Source organism: Balaenoptera physalus, assembly GCF_965194825.1.
Source record: "Balaenoptera physalus genome assembly, chromosome: 7".
Classification (NCBI taxonomy): Eukaryota; Metazoa; Chordata; class Mammalia; order Artiodactyla; family Balaenopteridae; genus Balaenoptera; species Balaenoptera physalus.
The window spans coordinates 9,076,943-9,096,477 of NC_138886.1; the positions used below are offsets into that span (position 1 = coordinate 9,076,943).

The window sequence follows — 19,535 nt, forward strand, 5'->3', positions numbered from 1 at the left end:
CTGTGGGCTTCCTCCCTGGTCTGTTTCCCCAGCAGCTGGAACACTTAGGAAAAAAAAGCTCCCAGCCTGCTGGGCTTGTCAAAGCAGGGCCAGATTTACTAGAACCAGGCTTGGACGGTAATTTTGCGGTCATAACAACTATTTTCTTTACATGCTGCTATAGAAAGGGGAACCCCCGGCTTTAAAAAAAAAACAAAAAAAAAAACCTAATTGAAGACACCATCGAGCGTAAATATGCTGGAGTTTTTAATAAAAACATGATGGAAGAAAACATTCAAAGCTCAATAATCAGAAGCAATTTGCGTTGTGAGGGGAGATGTGTCATTCCCCCCCCCTTTGGCTGTGCTCAGCGCGGGACTGGCTCTGGGGCTGGCAACTTTAGACCTATGGCAAAAATAATGAACAGCAGTGAGGCTCGGAGATAGCCTGAAAAATATCCTGGAAAAGAAAAACATATGCCAAAGAGTGTGGTGCAAAAGTCATATTTCATGCCTGACTTTAGAGAATGTTAATAAGGATTAGAACCATACTCCAACAGAACAACTATCAGTCAAGGTGGGTAATTAATTTTGCTTCAGATCTCTGCTTGGGAAAATGAAAGCGGTTAAGTGTTACTTCACAGCATAGAGATCCCACCGCACTAGAGCAACTCAAAGAACTTCCAAAGCTGTGTCCTGATCCCAGCTAAAAGAAACCTGGCTGTCACTGGCAGTCTCTCCTGATCTGTTGCGGTGTAGATTTGGGGATCTTCTCCGAATTGTAACAATATCAAACTCTTTTTTAATTTCAGGATTGGTTAATAAATATGATTAAGATAACACGTCCCAAACCACATGTCCTCTGCTCGGCCTCCAACATGTGGAGGACAGATGTGTCTTCCGTGCACAGATGACCCAGTCGGCTGCTCCCCCAAGGCAGGGACCCTGGGAGACGGAGCCCTGAGAGGTCCTGGCAGCCCAGTGGCCCTCTGTGGCCCTGGCCAGGCTGCTGGCCTCCCTGTGACCTGCTCTAGAGAGGAAGGGCCAAGCCCAGGGGGTCTGGGAGTCTGACACTAAGAGGATGGAGAGGTGGTGGGATGTGGCGCTGTGCTCACCTGGCTCTTGTCCCTCAGTGTCCGAATTGAGAAGATAAAATTCCCAAACCCACATGCTATACAGAAAGCTCGCAGAATCGTTTCATCATGGAGGCCTGTTACCCCCGCTCAAGAACCAGAATCATAGGACCTTCCCCTCTCAGTGACCTCAGCCCAGGGGGACAGACTAGGTCACTGATAAAGTCAGAGTCTGGAAGAGGGTCCTAGAAAGAATTGTGGAGTTGCCACATAGACTCCTAACCTGGCAGAGGGCAGATTGAGGTTCCTGCTTCTGTTCTGCTACAACTAAGATTTTGGGCAAGTCCTGGCTACACCTGGGCCTCACTTTTCCCATTTCTACAAGGATCTTGAAGAGGCCTTCAGCTGGGACATTCTAAACCAGCCCAAGGTCCTGGTGGTGGGTGTGGCCCTGGTCCTCCGAGGTCCCTGGAGGACAAGGAGAAAGCCAGGTCCTGGAGCCCAGGGCAGGGAAGACAGGGCATGCTACTATGCACAGCAGGACTCCAGCTCTGGGGGTGGGAGGCAGCAGGCTCAGAGCCAAGGCTGGTGTGGGTAAGCACCTCTCCCACCCCAACTAAACAGGGCCCTGCCCCCAGAGCAAGGCTTTGGGCCAAGGTAGGAGTGAGCCTCTGTCTTAGCTTTCCCTTGGAGCTAGGAGGGAGGAAGGAGTTAGCCCAGGCCAGGCAGAAGGGCTAAAGGTGCAGAGAGAGGAAGGGCATTCTACCTTAGTGGTAGAATGAATGAATGAGTGAATGAATGTCAGGGAGAGGAGACGGCTTCCCAAACCCATCACAGCAGGCAGGCAGAGGACAGGGCACCTCCCGGAGAGGAAAAAGGCTACTACTAATGGTCCCTTGGGGAGCCCCAGCTGCTGCAGGGCAGGGGTGGGGTAAATTCTGGCCTCCTGGCAGAGGCGGGAGGGTCTCCTTTCAAGATCACTCCGTTCTCAGAGGCTACTTAGGAGGTCAGGCTCCACCTGAGCTGGATGGGGTCAGGACTGCCTGGTGGAAGAACTCTGTCACTGGCCGCCTGGCCTTCTTTCAGCTGGGGCCCACTGGCCATTGACTGCTGCGTTTCTGGCCCCCTATTACCGCTCAGGCCTTGGCCTCCCTGTAAGACCCCAGGCCTCTCCCCTGCAGAGGAGCCCAGGCTAGCGGGCAGACGCTGCGAGCCCAAGGCTGGCCCGGCCCGGCTGATATGAACCATCTGCGTTGTCTTAGGCCGCCCCTCTGCCCACTGTCCCTCTGAACTCGGCCGGTTCCCGCGGGCCGTTTGATGCCTCGCAGGGTCACAGACCCCCGCACACAAATCACCGCCGCGGGGCTGGGGGTGGGGCGGAGGCGCTGAAACCTAATCCGCAAAGTTTGCTCTGCTGCCGCCGGCTCGCTCCTTCCCTCCTTCACTCGACCACCAACCCCCCTTTCCAAACAAGGCTTATTTTTCTTGCCAAAAAAACAAAGTTGGTATCAAGTGTTTCGAGGGAGAAAGTCTCTCCCCCGCCTGCCCCCGGCCTGGAAGGAAGGGCCAGAGCTGCTGGCTGAGCCCGGGACTGCGGAGGGGGTTCCGGGAGAGCACGGGCGGGAGGTGAGCTCCGGGTTCCCAGGTCCGTTGGTCCCCTTCCCAGCTCCGGCTGGTCCCCATGCCCTGCTTAAGAGCCTCAGACCCGACTGTTTTTGACCCTGCCCTGTCCCCCTGGTTGTCCCCTGCCCAGATGGGGCTCCCTCCTTGGGGCTCTCTGTCCCAGAGTGGCCAGAGAGGGAAGCATCACTTCCTGCCCCTTCTCCCTTCCCATAAAATAGCCCTTGCCTGTCGCTTTTACGAGGTGACACCCTGCTTTCAGCCCGATCCTCCCCACGCCCGGAGCCTGGGCTCGAGAGGGAGGAGACTGCGTGCAGTCAGGCATCTCTGGAGAGCTCCCAGGGCGCACTGGGGTCCCCGGGAGGCTGCCCCGGAGCATAGCCTAAGAGCTTTAAAAGGAGGCCAAAGAGTCGGGTGCATTAGAGACAAATTCCTACGAAGTCCCCCCTCCAGCTCCGTGGACTCTGGGGCTTTGGGTCTGAGATCCTAGAAGCCGGGCGGGAGGTCGCCGGCCTGGTCCTCTGGAGGGGGTAGCGGAGCCCTGGGGGTGCGCGGGTTTCATTTGCTGGGTGTTGGTTTTGCTTTTGGTTTTTTCAGCCTGTGCGGCGACCCGGAGTCGTGCGCGGCGGCTTCTCGACACCCGCGTCTTCCCACGATGCCCGGAGGCGAGCGCCAGCAGCAAAGGTGCGCGCCTGCGGCGCCCGCTGTGGGGCTGGAGTTCTAGTTGTCGGAGCTGGCAGCCAGGGCTCGGGCAGGGAGGCGACGTCGAGGGCCTGGTTGGTGGACCTGCCTGGATCTGGGCGGCCCGAGAGCCGCAGAAAAGATCTGCACACTGTGGGACAGGGGTGGCGGCAGCGGCGGTGGCGAGAATAGAGGCGCCACTGGCCCAGCAGAGAAGCAGGTTTCTGCAGGGGTTGAACAAAGGAATTTGCCCTCGAAGAAAGGCGCCCAGCGAGCGGCCGGGAATGGTCAACTCGCAGGAGTACCAGCATGGCGACATCAGTCCCAGGGATCCAACGAAATCTGCCCCGCGGAGGACCCCAGCCTGGCATCTCCATTCGACCCCTCCCTGCTTCTCAATCCTGCTTTAATGGGGATGGTGGGTGTGCACTACCCAGTGCCACTTTTCCTGGGAAAAGGGGTCAGATGGGGCCTGTGCTCTCCGTCAGTGGAGGCAAAAAATCCCACCAACCTGTATCCTCTGTATCCTGAGTCCTCTGCCCCATTTTCCAGAAGCTGACAATTGAGGCTCCCCCAAAGCAATCCCTTCCCCCACCTTTGGTGCAACGCCTGGCGGGCCCGGGAAACCCTAGGGCGATGGGAAATGAAAGTCACGGGGGGGGGCAGGGTTAGAGCCCCCCTCCTCCCTGCGCCCTCGGAAGGGGTGGAGGGGACACGGTTGTAAGGTGCTCGGCTTCTTTTCTCTGCTTGACATGAATAAGGGGATTAGGACGGCAAGTTTCCGTCGTTCACTCCGTCGGACAAAGGGCCCCGCGGTTTGAGCGGCGCAGCCTCTGATTAAACGACAGAGCCCTGTCACTCAGCACCATCCTAGGTACTTGTGTTCGTGACATAATCTTATTAGAAGATAAAACCAGCGAAATCCTTTTCATAATGAAAAGTTACATTTAATGGCTGCACTCGCCCCCCACTCCCTCCCCGGACCCTGCTCGCCTCCCCCCGTTGCTGTTGGATATGGCTCGCCTGTAATTGGCATTTAAAGCACCAAGTCCGGGAGAAAAACGGGGTTTAGGGTTTTTGTAATCCCCCTAAACTGTCTTTGTTCGAAATCTCCACAGATACAAGTCTGTTAAGAGTAAATATTTGTGGATTGATACAACCCCATTTCCCCCCTGCAAACCGAATCTGAAAAAAAATCCGCCCTCCCGCCGTGGTGCGGCGGGGGCGCCGGAGGGAGGGGGCTGGGTCGGCCCCAGTGTCCGCGCCGGGAACTCGGCTCTCCGGGCGCCTCGCCGCCTCCAGGAGCTGAGGGACTTTGCACATTTCTCAGGCGGGAAAAAGGTCTTAGACTCTTTTTTTCAATTTTCTATTCCCTCGATAAACAAACCTCCCGATCTCGCCGCTTTGGGGCCTGCCCGAGGGGGTCGATCGGAGGGCTTGGGGAGGGGCGAGGGCTTTGCTCAATTCCGAAAGAAAATGCGAACTCTCTCCACCAGCCTTGCTCCCTACCAGAGGGTTTAAGTGGCTCGGAGGGAACTCCTGGGCCGCGGGAGGCCCCGCCCTGCAGAGCTCCCCGAGTCCAGCCCAGGAGAACGCCCGCTGCCGCCAAGGGCCCCCGCAACGACAAAGAGCCCGAAGGCTGCCGCGGGGGCCCCGGGCTCCCGGCTCCAGCCCAGCCCGTCCCGGGATCGGATTCCTTCATAAATCAGCGGCTGGGTGAAAGGGCTGCGCTTTAGAAAGGGCAGGACCGTGTGCGCGTATTAGAGCCCGCGGTTCCCAAATCCGGGCTAAAGCCCTGGTGACACCGAAATTCATCAACCGCCGCGGGCGCCCGCGGCTCGGCCAGGGAGCCTGCCCCACTCGAGGGTAAAGGAGAACGAGGAGCAGGAACCCTCCGAGAGGTGGGCCTGGAGGAGAACGCGGGTGGAGACCGCTGAGAGCCGTCCCGCCCGCGCGCCGGAGAGGGGGCGCTGAAGGAAGCTCCCCGCCCGGAGAAAGGCAGTTATTCTAACCTTTTTCCTTCTCTGGCAAGGACTGGCCTTACTGGGGGCGTTCCGGCGGGAAAAGGGCAGTGACCCACCCACCCCCACCCCGTGCACACACCCACCCACCCACCTTCCAAGCTGGGTGCTCTGGGGAGAATCACGACCATCCAAAGTGGGAATCTGGGGCTTCCGGAAGATCAGGAGTGAGGAGGGTGGCTCCCATCCACTTTGGGAGTTAGACCCGCAGGGGGGAGAATCTGCTACAGAGTAACTTCGGATCTGAGGGAAGCGACTTAACTCCCTCAGCCTGGGTTTGCTCACCTATACATGGAGCTAGAGCAAAAAAGGTCAGTGCACATGCAGGCACTCGAGAAACACCCATTCCTTTCCTTCTAGGTGCACTGCCGTGGCCTGCCCCTCTGGGGTTAGTAAGGCTCTGCTCCTGCCACTGCACATCTACACTGGCCATGCTCAAGAATCTGTTGGGGAAAATTGGGGACTTACGTGCCTCAGGAGTAACGGGGGCCCATCCACAGGCTGCTGACTGCCTGCCTGCCTCCAAGGACCAGCTTCTGACGGCCAGACCTGCCCCATTCCTTTTGCGAGGAAAAAATTCAAAAACACCAGCCCAGACCCGGGTGAGGAGCAAGAGGGTGGGCAAAGCTGCTCCAGGAGGCCTGCTTAGGAGGCTATACTCTCTGGGCCTCCCACTCAGGGCAGACAATGCATTCCTGCCAGGCAGGGAGCCTCCGGCTTACTTCCCAGGCAGGCAGGAAGGAAACATACATTGACTGAATGCCGAACGTAGCCTGGCATCTTTGGGTTTGTTTCACTTTCCTCTGAGCAACCCCGTGAGATTGGAATTATCACCCCTATTACACAGAGAAAGAAACTGAAGCTTGGGAAGAGGCACCAGCTTTCCTAAATGCCCTTGGCCTGTGTCACTGGGAGCCAGAGACATTTTCGATCCAGATCTGTAATTGCAATCTTGCTGTTTCCTTTGAGAAAATGTGCCCCACTCAGAGGGCCCTCCTTTTAGAGGAGGTGGCCCCAGAGCACCGTGGTCCTCTCCATCTCCACAGGCTCGGGCAACTCCAGGCCTGGGCGGGTGCCCACACCCAGGCAGCCCAGCAACTATGGCAATTCCGGAGTCACATGACAACAGTCACTGAGTCCCGGAGGAGAGCAGGAGGCGGGAGGGGGGGAATGGCAGTCACACCCAGCTCATCTGGACAGTGCAGCTCCTCCCCTCTCACCATCGTCGCTGCTGCAGCACCAGCAGAGGCACCTGGGGGTGGGGAGGCACCCCTGGCAGCACAGTGTTCCAGCATGCTCACTCATCTTCCTGCACCTAGCCAGCTGCTCGGTGGTCTCCTGACTCCTGTCGGCCCTGGTGGGCACCCCTGTTGCTCTGGGAAGCCTTCAGGACCCTCCCCACTGGCAACCACCTCACAGTTCCCAAGGAAACCTCTCACAGCACGGCCGGCTAGGAAGCAGCAAACATCTTTGTTTCTTCTGGAACCAGATTCCAGGAACCGGGTTTTTCCCCCCAGTTCACCCAGTGCCAGGCCAGCCAGGTGCTCCGCCATCAGCCGGCGCACTTGGTCCAGGTCTGGGCCTGGCTCCCAATTGTGACAAAGCCCCCTCCCCCCAGACCCCTATACTCCCCCACCTCCCTTCAGGGCTCCAGGGTCCACCAGGCAGGTCCAGCAGCTGCCAGTCAAGAAGCTGAACAGAAATGGATACAACATTGCCCCAGGAATAACAAAGGAAGGGCCCACGCAGAAATTTATTTGTACTGATCAGGCGAGGGCAAGGTAAAGGGCAGCGAGGAAGTGCTGTCAGCCAGGCCTGAAACTCAAGAAAGTTGCCATTCGGAGCACAGTGGCCCCTTATACCCCTCCACTGCCAACACTGCAGTAGTTAAAGCAAACACAGGCCCTTCACTGCCCCGTCAGTTACACCTTCCCCCCAAAATTACACAAACTTTGAAAGATTTTTCTGAGAGAAGATGGATGCTTCAGGCGACTTGAGGTCAAGGCTAGGCTGTTTAAAGTATATTATTAACAAATAAACATTTACTGCACACACCAAAAAAAAGAGAGAGAGAAAAAAAAAGGAGAAAAACTCTATAGGCCACCGGGGAACCAAATCATGTTGCTTTTGGCTTCAAATGACAGGAGACATTTATGACATGAATGGAGAACACCAGCCGGTCGATGAAATGGCAAACGTCTGCCACTTTGCTTCCTCTGCCTTCGTGAATCAACTTTTTCAAATATGGTTTTCAGCCTTGCCTTCCCCTCAATACCACCGCCTCCCCACTTCTGACTGCAGTGGCAATAAATATATATAATTTTGGTTTTGCTCTCTGCTGCCATCAGCACAGAATCTGGGGGTTGGAGAGGGCTGGGTCAGCCAGAGAGCCAAGGGCCTTGGGTCCTCCTACACCCTCAACTGACTGACAGCTCACAGCAACTCCTTGGATGAGTGGACCATCCCTCTCTTCTTCCCTCCCCTAAAGCTGGGGCCTGACTGTGGTGTCCAACAAATTGGAAGTTATAACTCATGTCATTGAGAGTATCCTCCATCCCTCCGCCTAACTAATGCCAAAGTAGGACCGGGTGGTTGTGAGTGTGTGTGTGTGTTTTCCCTTTTCTGTTTTAAAAACCTCACAGCTGCAGGGTAGAGGAAGTTCCCTGGGGAAGCACTGCCAGCTTTCATGGACCAAAAATACCTCCTTGGGCTGGAGGAGCCTTCTGACTGCCCAGGCTGGTGTCTCTCACCTGAAAAACATACAAATCCTTGGATCTCTCCCTCACACACCCCCTCTTCTGACTCTCCCCTGCAGCCTCGGAGATGTCGGTTGAGCTTTACTTTCTGTCGTTTGAGTCACAAAAACAAATGAGCGTGAACAGTTTTCCAAATATTAAATTATATTATTGTGTGCTTTTCCAAGTTATATGCAGACCAGGGAGATTCCAATTGTTCCCCAGGGGAAAGATCTTTGCTTTAGTCCAACCTCCACCCCCCAAGGAGAAACAGGCCAGCACACCAGGCCCACCCTGATGCCTGCCCTTCCCGCAAATGCACAGTGGGCATTTGTTTTCACTCATGTAATCAGAAGCTTTTCTGCCTCTCTAGAAGAGGAGGAGAGGATACTGGATCCCATGAAGTGTGAAACATTTACTGAAACCTCCCCACCCCCACCCAGGTACCTTGTGTAATCCTCACAACCACCCTGAGAAATTATATCATCACCCCCACTTTGCTGATGGAGAACATGGGGCTCAGAGATGGGCAGCCACTTGGCTAAGATCACACAGCTACTGCGTGCTGGGGCTGGGAGGTGAACCCAAGTCTGTCTCACACTGTCCCACTCAGGAAAAGGGAATGGTTTTCCCAGGGTATCCCTCATCTTCCATGCACAGAGGCTTATGGCAAGCCTAGCATGCCAGCTGCCCCCCTCTCTGGCATGGAACCCATGGGCAGTTTGGTGTGTGGCCTTGGAGACAAGGCATTCCTTGCCACGCTGATGATGATAAAGTAACAACAATAATTTCCAGAGTATTAACAACATGCCAGGCAAGATGCCAGGTCCTTTGGGGCATGTTATGTCCAATCCTTATAAGAATACTTTCCCCCGGGTGGCTATGTCCCCCATTTTACAGAAGAGGCTCAGGGAGGTGTCAAGGCTCTGTGGTCCTAAGCCTGGCTCCAATGCACAGACAGGAGGGAGCTGAGGGTCACCAATCACATACCCCAGAGGAGATCCTCACAGCCTGCTTCCCCCACTCGAGAAAAACCCAGCAAACAGATTAGGCTATACCAGCCCAGAGCCTAGGGAATACAGGGTGAGCCGAGAGTCAGCTGTGAATAATGCCCCTGTTCAGCAGCGGAGAACTGCAGCCTCAGGAAGGCCTTTGGTTACCCTTCCGCCTACAGCCAAGGTGCTGGGGTTAAATGCAGAGGGGCCCTCCCAGGAGCCAGAGGGTCCCCAGACTTGGGCTGGCAGAGTGAGCCTTTCAGCCCTTAGATCTCCAGGAAGAGCACTACGGAGGCCTTTTAATAAGGGAAAGCGCTGGCTCTTCCTTCCAAGGAAACCCACTTCCAGGACAGGCCCTCTGGCCCAGGCTGTGGGCAGGGGTGTCTGCAGCTCTGAATTGGTCTGATGGGGGCCATGCCAGCTGGGGTACCCACTGGTGGAGGGGATGCTGCTGGTAACTGGCACCCTACAGCAGGGCCTAAGGGAGGTCGCCCAAGCTGGGAGAAGCAGCAGCCAGGAAAGGCTGGGGCCTGACTTTGCTCTACCCATGCGCCACACCCGCTGCTCCGAGGAGAGGTGAGCCTCCCAGGAAGGCCTTTCCCGGTGTAAACACTTCCCAGGAAAGGAATGTGCTGGGAAGAGCGGGGTTGGGCCACTGGAGCCGCAGCCAGCTGGGGTAAATTTAAAAGAAAAAAAAAAAAATCACCCCAGGACTCAGACGGCTTTTTGTGAAACTCAATCAAAGCTTCGCTGCCCCACTCCTGCTGCAGTGGGCGCATCCTACCTGGGCAGGCGAGGCCCAGGGGACCGGCGCGGGCTCGGCGGCGGAGAGGCGAGGCCGCCCGGGAAGGCCCCGTGGCAGAAGGGCGCCGCCAGCCCGGGACGCCGAGGTAGGCGCAGGGCGCACGCAGGCTCCGGCTCGCACACCGACGAGGCTCGGGTCGCCAGATCTGGGAGCTGTCCTACAAGCGATTAGGCTCCATTTTGTGACAGATTTTTGGACTCTCCACCGACCCTCCCCCCTTCCGGAGCCTCCTCCCGGAATTCGCCACCTCCTCGGGATAGAAAGATAGAAACCCTTTCCAGACGAGCGACAGACGGCAAGAAAAGAGAGTTACATAATTCTATTTGGCCAAGCGGCGAAGAAAAAAAAATGAGGAGGGGGATTTATGTTGTCATTTTTTTAAAATGCGTTCTCCGGTGAAGGAAGGAGAGAGGTGTTCGTGATTTTGCGTTTGGAGGCCGCGTTTCCTCCCGGTTTCTAACCGGGTTTTCTGTCCGAGAAGGAGCTCGGGCTGCCGAGGGGCCAGAGGCTCGGGCACAGGAGAACGATACGATGATTTTTTTTTTCCCCTGAAGGAGCCCCCGAAAAACACGTACTGAGAAAAAGGAGACTTCGAGTTATGCGTGAAAATGCCCAAATGCCGTGGCCTGCGCTCCACTTTGCAGGTCCAGGACGTGCGGGTGGATTTTATCAAATGCTATTAAATGCGCCCGAACGTCAATTAATCACCCCCGTGGTGCGTAAAATAACGCTGTGCCTCTGGGTCTGTGTCCCGGATCTTTAAAACAAATCGAAAGGAGGAAGAGGCGCTTAATAAAAATAGCAATCTCTTTCCAAGGACCGAGCCCAGCAACTCCTATCGAGACGAAGAAACATTTTTCAAAAGTTATGGCGGGGGTGTGTGTTAATTTCCCAATACCGCTGACGCACAAACTCCACAAAATTGAGAAGGCACGTTTCTGCGCCCACTTGCCTGGATTCTCGTCTGAAAAGCATTTACGCACAGATGCAATAAATATGCATCTGCGATCCTCAAAGAAAAAAATAAATCGTGAAATACATTTTTACTGTGCAAAGAAACATCGCTTCCCAGTGAGCCCCCGCCTGCGTTTCTGCGCTGGCTCTCGCAGAGAAAAGCTGATGCGAGATCCGACTGGGAATTTGTCCCCAGAATTGTCTTGATAACAACAATCCCCCTTCAGCCCCCAACTGGCCAGCCTAGTGCAGATACCTAATTGGCATTATTGGAAGAAAGGGTGGGGGTCGAAAGAGGAAGGCACCGTGAGAGGCATGAATAATGCCCGCCTGCTGCCCTCAGGACCTAAACTCGAGCTGGAGATTCGCCCTGAACCAAAATTCTCCCGCAAGCACACCCCTACTGCACAGAGGGAGAAAGCTCTTAGGCGCCTTTTTTTCTTTTTTAAACAAACATACTTTCGGCAAAGCAATAGCTGTTTAATGTTTAATTGTTTTGTAAAATGAGGGAGTTGGCCATTCAGCTTTAAGGGATCATCCAGCTCAAAATTTGTGACTTTACAATTCTGCGCTCTGAAGAACCAGGGGGGCATCCTCTCCTTGTTTTAAGGAAAAGCTCTGTAAATGACTGAGGGGTGGGGAGGAGAGACTGAGCAGATATGTACAAGAGGTTGGAAAGAGTCTTTACAAAATGTAAAAAGATTTTTTTCAAAAAATTGCACAAATGACTCGGAGGCCCATTTCCAGTTTTCTGGGCCTCCGGCCCGCACGTGTTAAGTAATCCAGGCTGAGCTGTGCGGGGAGTGGCACTGCCACAACCGCGCTCGGGGTCAGGCAAACAGAGCAAGGCGAGGGGTGCAGGACAGCAGGATGTGTGTGGACTTGAGGCCGGTGAGCCCTGCTGAGGGGCCAGCCCCAAGCCTCCAATCACATCTACCCCAAACTACTTTCTTCGCTTTATGCTGCTGTACGCCTGCCTGTGGCTGAGCTGACCGGTGGCCTCACTTTCTCCTGGAAGTAGAATCATATCAGTCCGGGGCACAGCACAAACACGATCAATGGGCAGTGTGCCTAACCTGGGGTGGTCCAGAGGGGGAGGTGTCTGGGACCACAGAAGAGCTGACTCTGAACAGGGTCCCAATTCCTGCTCTCAGTGCCCCCCAGCTGGCAGGAAGAGCAAGGCAGAAAAAGCAGCTCCTGCTGGGCCCCCAGACCAGGGGAGCATAGTCAGAATAGGTGCTAGCGTAGGGCTCACACAGAGACTTCTGAAGTAGAACCCGATGCCCTCTCAAGGGCTCTGGCCTGCAGTCCCACCTAGTTCCAGGTCTCAGCCAAGCTGCTCCACTTCCCATCAGGGCCTGGATTTAGCGACAGTCCCTGGGCAGAGCAGGTAGGCTGCACTTACTACCAAGCACTGGCAGCCCAGCCTTTTCCCAGAGGCTTGGGCACACACAGCCCCCTCTGAGGCCCAAACCACTCGAGCAGCCTACCCACCCTACAGCCCCATCTGAAACGGTTTTCTGGGCTTCGCTAGAAAGTTCTCACAGGCACCCACTTGTCTCCAAATTGCTGCCCTGGGCATCCCCACACCCCTCTTCCTGGTATTGCTCCTCTCTGCCTCCCTCGTAATCACACTGTCAGGCACAAAACTTCAGAGGGTCAAAAAAACAAAACAAAACAAAACAAAACAAAACCTGGATCTACTCTTATCTGCCAGGAGCCCCCTGCCAGACAAACCCAAGTCTCAGCTAAAAGCAAAAGTCAGTAGGTAGGGCTCAGCCCACAGTTTCTGGCCTCAACGCTGAGGCTTGGGCTGCGCCAGGGCGGAGCAAGCCATCCCTCCCCAACACATACACATGGCAAGAAAGAAGGGCTACTGGGGAAGGCTGACTTGGTCAGCTCCTCACCCCATGGGGAACCCAGGTTGTGGTTTCCCACCTCTTAAGGTCCTCTTCCTAGACAGCTTCTCCAGCCAACAATAACTATACGAGCAAAATTCCCGCATGGAACGGTTTGGGGAGAATGCACACCCTTTTCTCTCCATCAGGGACTGAAAGTGCAGCAGGGAGCCTGGCAGGAAGGGGGCATCCCTGGCTGCTTGGGCACTTCAGCACCCCGCCATTCCACCTCTTTGCTTCAAGAATCCCAAACCAACACAAACCCTGCCTTTGGGCTGGGGAAGCACACCGCCAGTGCCCGGCTCCCTAAAGCACTGCTTTCGTTTGAAAATCAATTCTCGGTCCCCAATGCAGGCCTCAGTGAAGCCAGCCCCTGTCCCACGACCGCAGCATCGTACCCCCCAGTCGGCCCAGGGCCTTGTCCCGCACCCCGACTGAGCGGCCCAGCACAGGTTTCCCGGACAAAGGATGGCAATAGGGGCTGCCGGAGGGTCTCGGCCACCCCACCAGTGTTGGCCGGGCTGGGACGGCTCTGCCCTGCCGGGAGACGCGCAACCCGCGGAGTTCTCGGAGCTGACGGGCCCAGCGGCGCGCAGGGCCGGCGGCAGGGCGGACGCGGGCCCGACCTGGCAGGGGGGCGGCCGGGCTGGAGTGCCGTGCGGCTGCGGGAAAGGAGGAGGACGAGAGGCGCTTACTGTTGGTAGTCTTGTTTGCAGTACAGTTTCCGATCCCGGAAGTAGCAGCTGGTGGTGAGGGCTTGCTGACACGCCGCGCACTGCAAACACTCCTCGTGCCAGGACGACTCGTTGACTCGCATCAGGAAGCGGTCGGAGATGGGCCGCTGGCAGCCCTCGCAGACGGCGGGATGCGGGCAGTCGGAGCCTGCAGCGCACAGGACGAGAGCCGGGCCGTCAGCGCCGACCAGCCCGGCCCAGCGTCCCGATCGCGCGGTGCCCGCAGCTCCGGCCCCAAAGGCGAAGGCAGCCCGGGACCGCCGTCCGCCGCCTGCGCTTCCCCAGCCGCCGCGCCAGGGGCCGGGCAGCCTCAGCTAGTTCGTCCCAGTCGGCGGACTCCGCCGCGGAGAGCCCGCGGGCCTGGAGCCTCAGCTCGGCGCTGCGCGCTCCCCTTCTCCGGAGATCCGGCGCTTGGTGATAATACATATGAGAACGAGCACGGCGCGGGGCAGCCGGCTGGGACCGAGACAGGAGAGGTGAGGCTTAGGCGCCCGCTGGCTGACACGCCCCGCGGTGGCGTTCGTTGTCTTCTCTCCCTCATCTCCCCAAAATCTGTGGTTTAGGTGACCCAGGGAACATTTCCCTCTTAGAGACTCCCTCTCCCCAAGTGACCTGGCACCACTCTCAAGCTTGCCAAGGTGACAACTTGAGTCCTCCATCACCCCTGCCACCCGCCTCCTACCTCTCGCCCGGAGTGGCAGCTCTAGAACTGAGGCCCGGTGAGGATGGGGGGTGGCGGCTGGAGCTGTCCTGTCCTCGCTCCTCCTAGGTGGTGTCCCTGCATACCTCTGTCCCCTCAGGATGCCTGTCTAGGCGTGCCTGCCTGTTGCCCCTCTGGTGATCACTCCAGGAGTTTTCTCTCTGTGTCCCCCACGCCCCCATGTTCTAAAAACCACTGTCTTTATCCGTTGGCCTGGACCCCTGTGTCCACCTCGGGACGAGGCCCCTGTCCCCTGCCCGTGACCACTCGGGCGTTCCGACCCCGCACTCACCCAGCAGCACCCCCAGAGTGGCGGGCCCGGGGCGCAGGGCGTGCTCCTCCATCTTGATGCCATCCAACATCTTAGCGCAGTCCGTCTGCCCGCGAGGGAAGCACCTCTCCAGCGATTCGGGACCTGTTGCTATATCCATGGGACGCGGGGCGCGCTGCGGGCCCCGCCGGCCAGGGTGCTCGCCCGCCCGCCCGCCTGCCGGCTCGCCGCCGCCGCGGCGGCCCGGGAGCCGGGGAGGCGCGGCCCCCGCGGGTTTGGGGCTGCGGCTGGGGCCGCCGGCTGTCCCCGGCGAGCGCGGAGCGGCGACGCGCTGGCCCCGGGCCCCGGCGTCGTGCGGGCGGGCCGGGGCGGCTGCAGTCCGCGCCGCGCTCTCCCGAGCACTCGTAGCGCGCGCCGGCTCCTCTGTCACCTGCTTGTCAGCCCCGGAGCCGGGCTGCAGCGGCGGCGGCAGACGGAGCCGCGGGGAGGAGACGGCGGCGGCGGCGGCGGCAGCGGCAGCGGCGGCGGGCGGGGCAGGGGGGGTGCAGGGGCGGCCCCGCGGGCTGCGGGGGGGGGGCGCGGGCGGCGCTGCGGGGTCTCGGGCGGGGCGCAGCGGGCCGCGGGGTTCCAGGCGCGCTCCACGCACTACTCTAGTGCCATGGTGCGCCCGAGGAGCCGCTCGGTTTAGAGCTGGAGCTGGCGGCGGAGGGATACTCCGTCCGGGAGCCGCCTCACCCCTCCTCAAACTTCCTGACATTTGAACTCATTGGTGCGCCTCGTATCCCTACGCCGGGATGAGCCGGAGGCTCCACGTCAAATAGTGCCGTCGCTGCCCCCCCGTTCCCCGCGGGAGGGCTTCCCGCGCCCCCGGCTTGCGCCCAGCGCCGTGCCCGGCCCCGAGTGCGGGCCCGGGAGCCCCGGCCAGGCCGAGCGCCCCGCTGGCCCCTCGCAGAAGTTTGGGTCACCTTCGAAACAAATCCTTCTGCCCCACCCCCTTGAAAAACTGATTTGGGAGTTGGGGAATGAAGACTTTCTTTTTTTCTTTCTCGCCTTCTTTATTATTAATATTTTGTAAAGCTTCAGCGCTAAGAGGAGTGGCCCTGAGCGAGGCCAGACTGCACGGACGGCGGGGAGCGCCGCGGCTCCACCAGGGGACGGCGCCGGCCGGGAGTGGCCGCCCGGGGCCCCCGACTGTCGGCCGAGGTAGGTCGCACCAGGCTGAGTTGGCGTCCCCCGGGTGGCGGCGCCTTCCCGGAGCCGGTTTGGTCCGTGGAGAGGGCTGGCTGCCGGGACCGAGGGACGCGGACTGGCAGGAGGGGAGGACTGCTGGCTCAGGATTTGCCCAAGTCCTGGCCCGGGGAGAGGGGGATTTGGCTCCAGATTTGGGGTGTGGGTCCGGGAAAGCGTCAGGCGTGGCAGAGATTGGGTGGAGAGGTGAGCGAAGATCCCGGAAGGGCCCCGGGATCAAGGATGGGAACACTGGGAAGGCAAGAAAGGTGAGGCCCGGTTTCAGGCGACCTAGAGTTTAGAGAATGATTAGGTGTGAGAAAGGGATCGCGGGTACGGGTGGGGGCAATGGACGAGAACCTGGCCTCACAGGATTGGGAGTGAGGGCCATGGGTAGAGAGTGGTGGCTCCAGGGTCGCGGACTGAAGGCCCTGGAAGATGTGCGTTGGGCTGCTCGAAGGAAACCGGATTGATCGCTGGGATAGGCGACCTTTGGTGGCGGAGGGACCCTGCCGGGGTCGGTAGGCCGTGCCCGGCGGGGACAGGGCCCTGGTCAGCCTGGGCAGCGTGGGCCTCGGCACTGGGGAACGAAAGGCCGGAGAGACCAAGCGGCCGAGTCCAGCGCCCGCCGGGCCTGGCACCCATCGGGCCAGGCACCCGCGCTGGGTACGCAGGCCGCTGCGTCGGCTGCAGTGCACCGCGCCCGGGCCGGCTGTGTCTTCGGCCTCCGGGGTCCCCATGGAGTCGCGGCTCGCCCGGGAGCAGGGGGGCCGATGCAGCCCCGAGGCAGGAGCAGATTGACCCTGCGAGCCGCTGCGGGGCAGCCCGGGCCCCTCTCGGAGCGGAGCATTGGCGCGGAGCGGGGTGGGGGCGGAGGGCAAGGGAGGCGGGTCCCCTGACCCCGCTGGAGGCGAGAGGGCGGATCGGATTTGGAGCCTGCGGGAGGCTTGGTCAGAAGTGGCCCCCTGTGCCGCGGGGCCCCGCGGAGGGGCCCGGCTTTGTGGAGGATTAGAAGCTCCCGCCCCAGCCCAGTACCTGCGTGTGTGTCGGTGGGTATCTGTGTGTGTGTCTGTGCATGTGGATGCTCCCGCCCCGGAGGCTCTTCCATGTCCATGCACCCGTGTCTCTGTGCACACACAATTTTGCTGCGTCCCTGCGACTGTCTGGGCTCCGAGTGGCTCCGAGTGTGTGAATCTGTGTCCCCAGCATCCGTGTGTGTGTTTGGATGTGAATCTGCTGGGCCTTACATGCCTCCATCTCTTCCGTGTTTTTGTAGGTCTTTGTGTGTGTCCCTGTGTCTGTCACTCTATGCGGGTGCCACGGTCTTTGTATGTCTTTCATCCTCCGTATTGTGTCTGGGATCCTTTTCTGTTTATGTGTCTTCGTGTCACCTTTGTGTGTCTTTGTGTACCTCCGAGTTTCCGAATGATTCTGTGTGCTCGTGTGTCCCACAGTTTTGTTTGTGTGTGTGTCTTTGTGTCTCCGTGCGTTTCTTGGCGTCTTTGTATCCAGGACGGTGATAAGTAGATGTGGAGTTTCTCTCACACGCCCTTGGTCCCCTGTCCTTGCGCAGCCTGGAAACCCCAGGCCTTGAGCTCCCGAGGCTGGGCCTGGGCCTGGGCCGCCCTCTCCGGGCATCCGGGACGGGGGCTCGGGAGCTGCCGGGAGAAGCCCGGCGGACGAGTCTCGGGCGCGCAGAGCCGGGCGGCGCAGAGCCCGGCGCAGGGCTGGCGGACCGATCGGGCGCATTCTGCCCTCTGCTGGCAGCGCTCCATTCTTGCACCCTCTGTCGGGCGACTGCCTGCAGGCGAGAGGGTCCATGTTCCAGGCCCAGATTGATCCTCTCTTCTCCTTCAGAGAGCACTTAGGAATCCTCTTCCATCACTTAGGAATCCTATTCCATCACAGGCCCTGCAGACCCACCCCAGACTCCAAATTCCCGGTACAGCGTTCCATCCCTCTGCCCCTGTTTCCCACTCCCCACCTTCCGTGTGCCTGGCCTCTTCTCCACACTTCTCTTCTCCCCTTTGGCGGAATGGGGGCCTCTGTGGCCCGGCCTCTGAGGCTTCTCTGACTCCCTGGCTGGCGTTCAGAGTCGTCGAGACTGCCCAGGGTCGCATTCCCAGGCCGCCCAAAGGCCGGGTCTCCAGGCAGAAGGACGTGCAGGCGGTCCCCTCGGATGCCACGGTTCATCTGTCCTGGGGCGCACAGAATCTTGGCATGTCACCCCGTGCCCCTGCCGGCGTCACGGCCCACACCACCAGGACCTACATCAGGAGGGCCAAGGCAGGTGCTCAGAGCTGCCCGCAGCTGCCGAGGTGCGGGGCTGGACCCAGGCAGCTGGCTGCTCTCTCTGGTCTGGAAGTGGGGCTGCTCAGGCCATGAACGTGGGGTCCCGGCTCCTCGTCCTCCCCGCTCACTGTGCATTAATCCCCCCACCCACCCCCACTCTGGATCAACCCATAGGTCCTGTTCCTTGCCCTCTGTCCCGGCTCCCCGGTCCCTCATTCCCCCAGCTGAGTCGGCGGCGTCCCGGCTCCTTCGCACACGCGCTCAGACGCCCCAGGTCTCTTTCAAGCACAATCGTGGCTCCTGCACCTCCCGACTGCTTCCCCTGCTGAAAACGTGGCAGACTGAGTGGTAGAAACAGGGCCTAGGCCCGAAGTCGGGTACTGCCCACAGGCGGCGAGTGGCATCTTGCTCCGCCTGACGGGAGCCGGTGTGATCCAGGACCTGCCGATTCCCCAGGGCAACCCCAGGCGTTCCGGGCGATCCGGGATTCTCTCTGGCTCGGACTAAAGCATCAGAAACAGCTTCAGATTTTCTCCACCTAAGGAAGACCGAGTAGGCTGTTTGGAATCACTTGGGAAGAAGCAAGATCTGAGATGGAAGCTCTAGGGCGGGAGTCAGCTCCCCCAATTCTGCAGACGCCTCATCTCCACTGAGCCCTTCCCTGTGCCTCCTTGCTCCTTTCCGTAGGGCTTTGCACTCCCGAAGCCTGCCTTCGCTACCAGCGGCCCACAGGCACGGCCCTAGGACCCTTCTCTCCCCGCAGCGGAGGCCTGTTGGTCCTCCCTCGAGCGGTGCTTTTGACCAGAGCCAGCCCCGGAGTCCCCTCCCAGTTTACAACCCCAGCTGGAAGTGAGAATCCTGGGCAGGGGCGGAGTACAGGGAGCTGCCGAGCCGAGTGCTGTGCAGCGTGAAGGCGCGATTCCACCCTGCCAGCAGGGAGAGTTGGGGCTGCCAGAGCACCCAGACCCGTCCCGTGCTGCCCGCCCACCACTGGCCCTGGGGATCCTCAGATCCGCGGGAGGGAGCCAGGCTGGACCAGAACCGCCCCCAGCCAAGGCCCGGGCTGGGGGCTGCTATTCCCAGGTCGTAGCCGGGCTCCAGAGACCCGGGTGCTCAGGAAGTGGAGCCGGCCGGCACTGGAAGAGGGCGGGTGTCCCGGCCTTTGGAGCCAGTGGTGACCACCCTTGGCTCCTTGGATCGCGGCTGTACTTGACCCCAGGACACGTGGGTCAAAGGCTCAGTCCCCTTCTCAGCTAGCAGAGAGATGGATGTGTACGATAAGTAATCCGGTCACCTTCCCACAGCCCAGGGAAAAGTGTCTGTGGTCTTCCTGTGCCTGCGGAGAGCTCAGAGATTCTGAGCCCTGTGGAGGTCCACAGAGAGGAATGACTGGGGAGGTCCAAGCTGGGGTCCCTCTGACACAGGACTGGGAGCAGGTTCTCTCTCCCATCTGCAGTGTTCTAGGCTGAGGTGGCAGGGAACAAGATTTTAGTGGGAGCTTGCTGATGAGGCCCAGTGTTTGTGGCTCTGAGGCTGTATGCTGATGTGTGT

General features: G+C 59.1%; 2 protein-coding genes across 7 annotated transcripts in view; one reads left to right on the forward strand and one right to left on the reverse strand.

Moving 5' to 3' along the window:
* The window catches only part of LMX1B (LIM homeobox transcription factor 1 beta), a gene marked incomplete at its 5' end in the record, with an annotated part of 84,210 nt that extends 68,988 nt beyond the window's left edge, over positions 1-15,222 (reverse strand). For both annotated transcript variants that reach the window (XM_082467770.1, XM_082467769.1), the window contains 2 exons: positions 13,456-13,642; positions 14,487-15,222. In XM_082467770.1, coding sequence (XP_082323896.1) covers positions 13,456-13,642; positions 14,487-15,222 — 923 coding nt within the window. The remainder of the gene's footprint in view (positions 1-13,455; positions 13,643-14,486) is intronic.
* Positions 13,677-19,535, forward strand: part of LOC309663633 (uncharacterized protein) — a 33,264-nt gene continuing 27,405 nt past the window's right edge. For 2 of the 5 annotated variants that reach the window (XR_014265370.1, XM_082467835.1), the window contains exons 1-2: positions 13,677-13,970; positions 15,543-15,668. Coding sequence is in view for 1 of the 5 variants with exons in the window: in XM_082467835.1 (XP_082323961.1) it covers positions 13,921-13,970; positions 15,543-15,668 (176 nt within the window). In the remaining 4 variants the exon portion in view is untranslated. Of the gene's footprint in view, positions 13,971-15,542; positions 15,669-19,535 lie in introns of those variants that run through there. The other 3 variants (XR_014265372.1, XR_014265373.1, XR_014265371.1) reach the window with 2 other exon arrangements.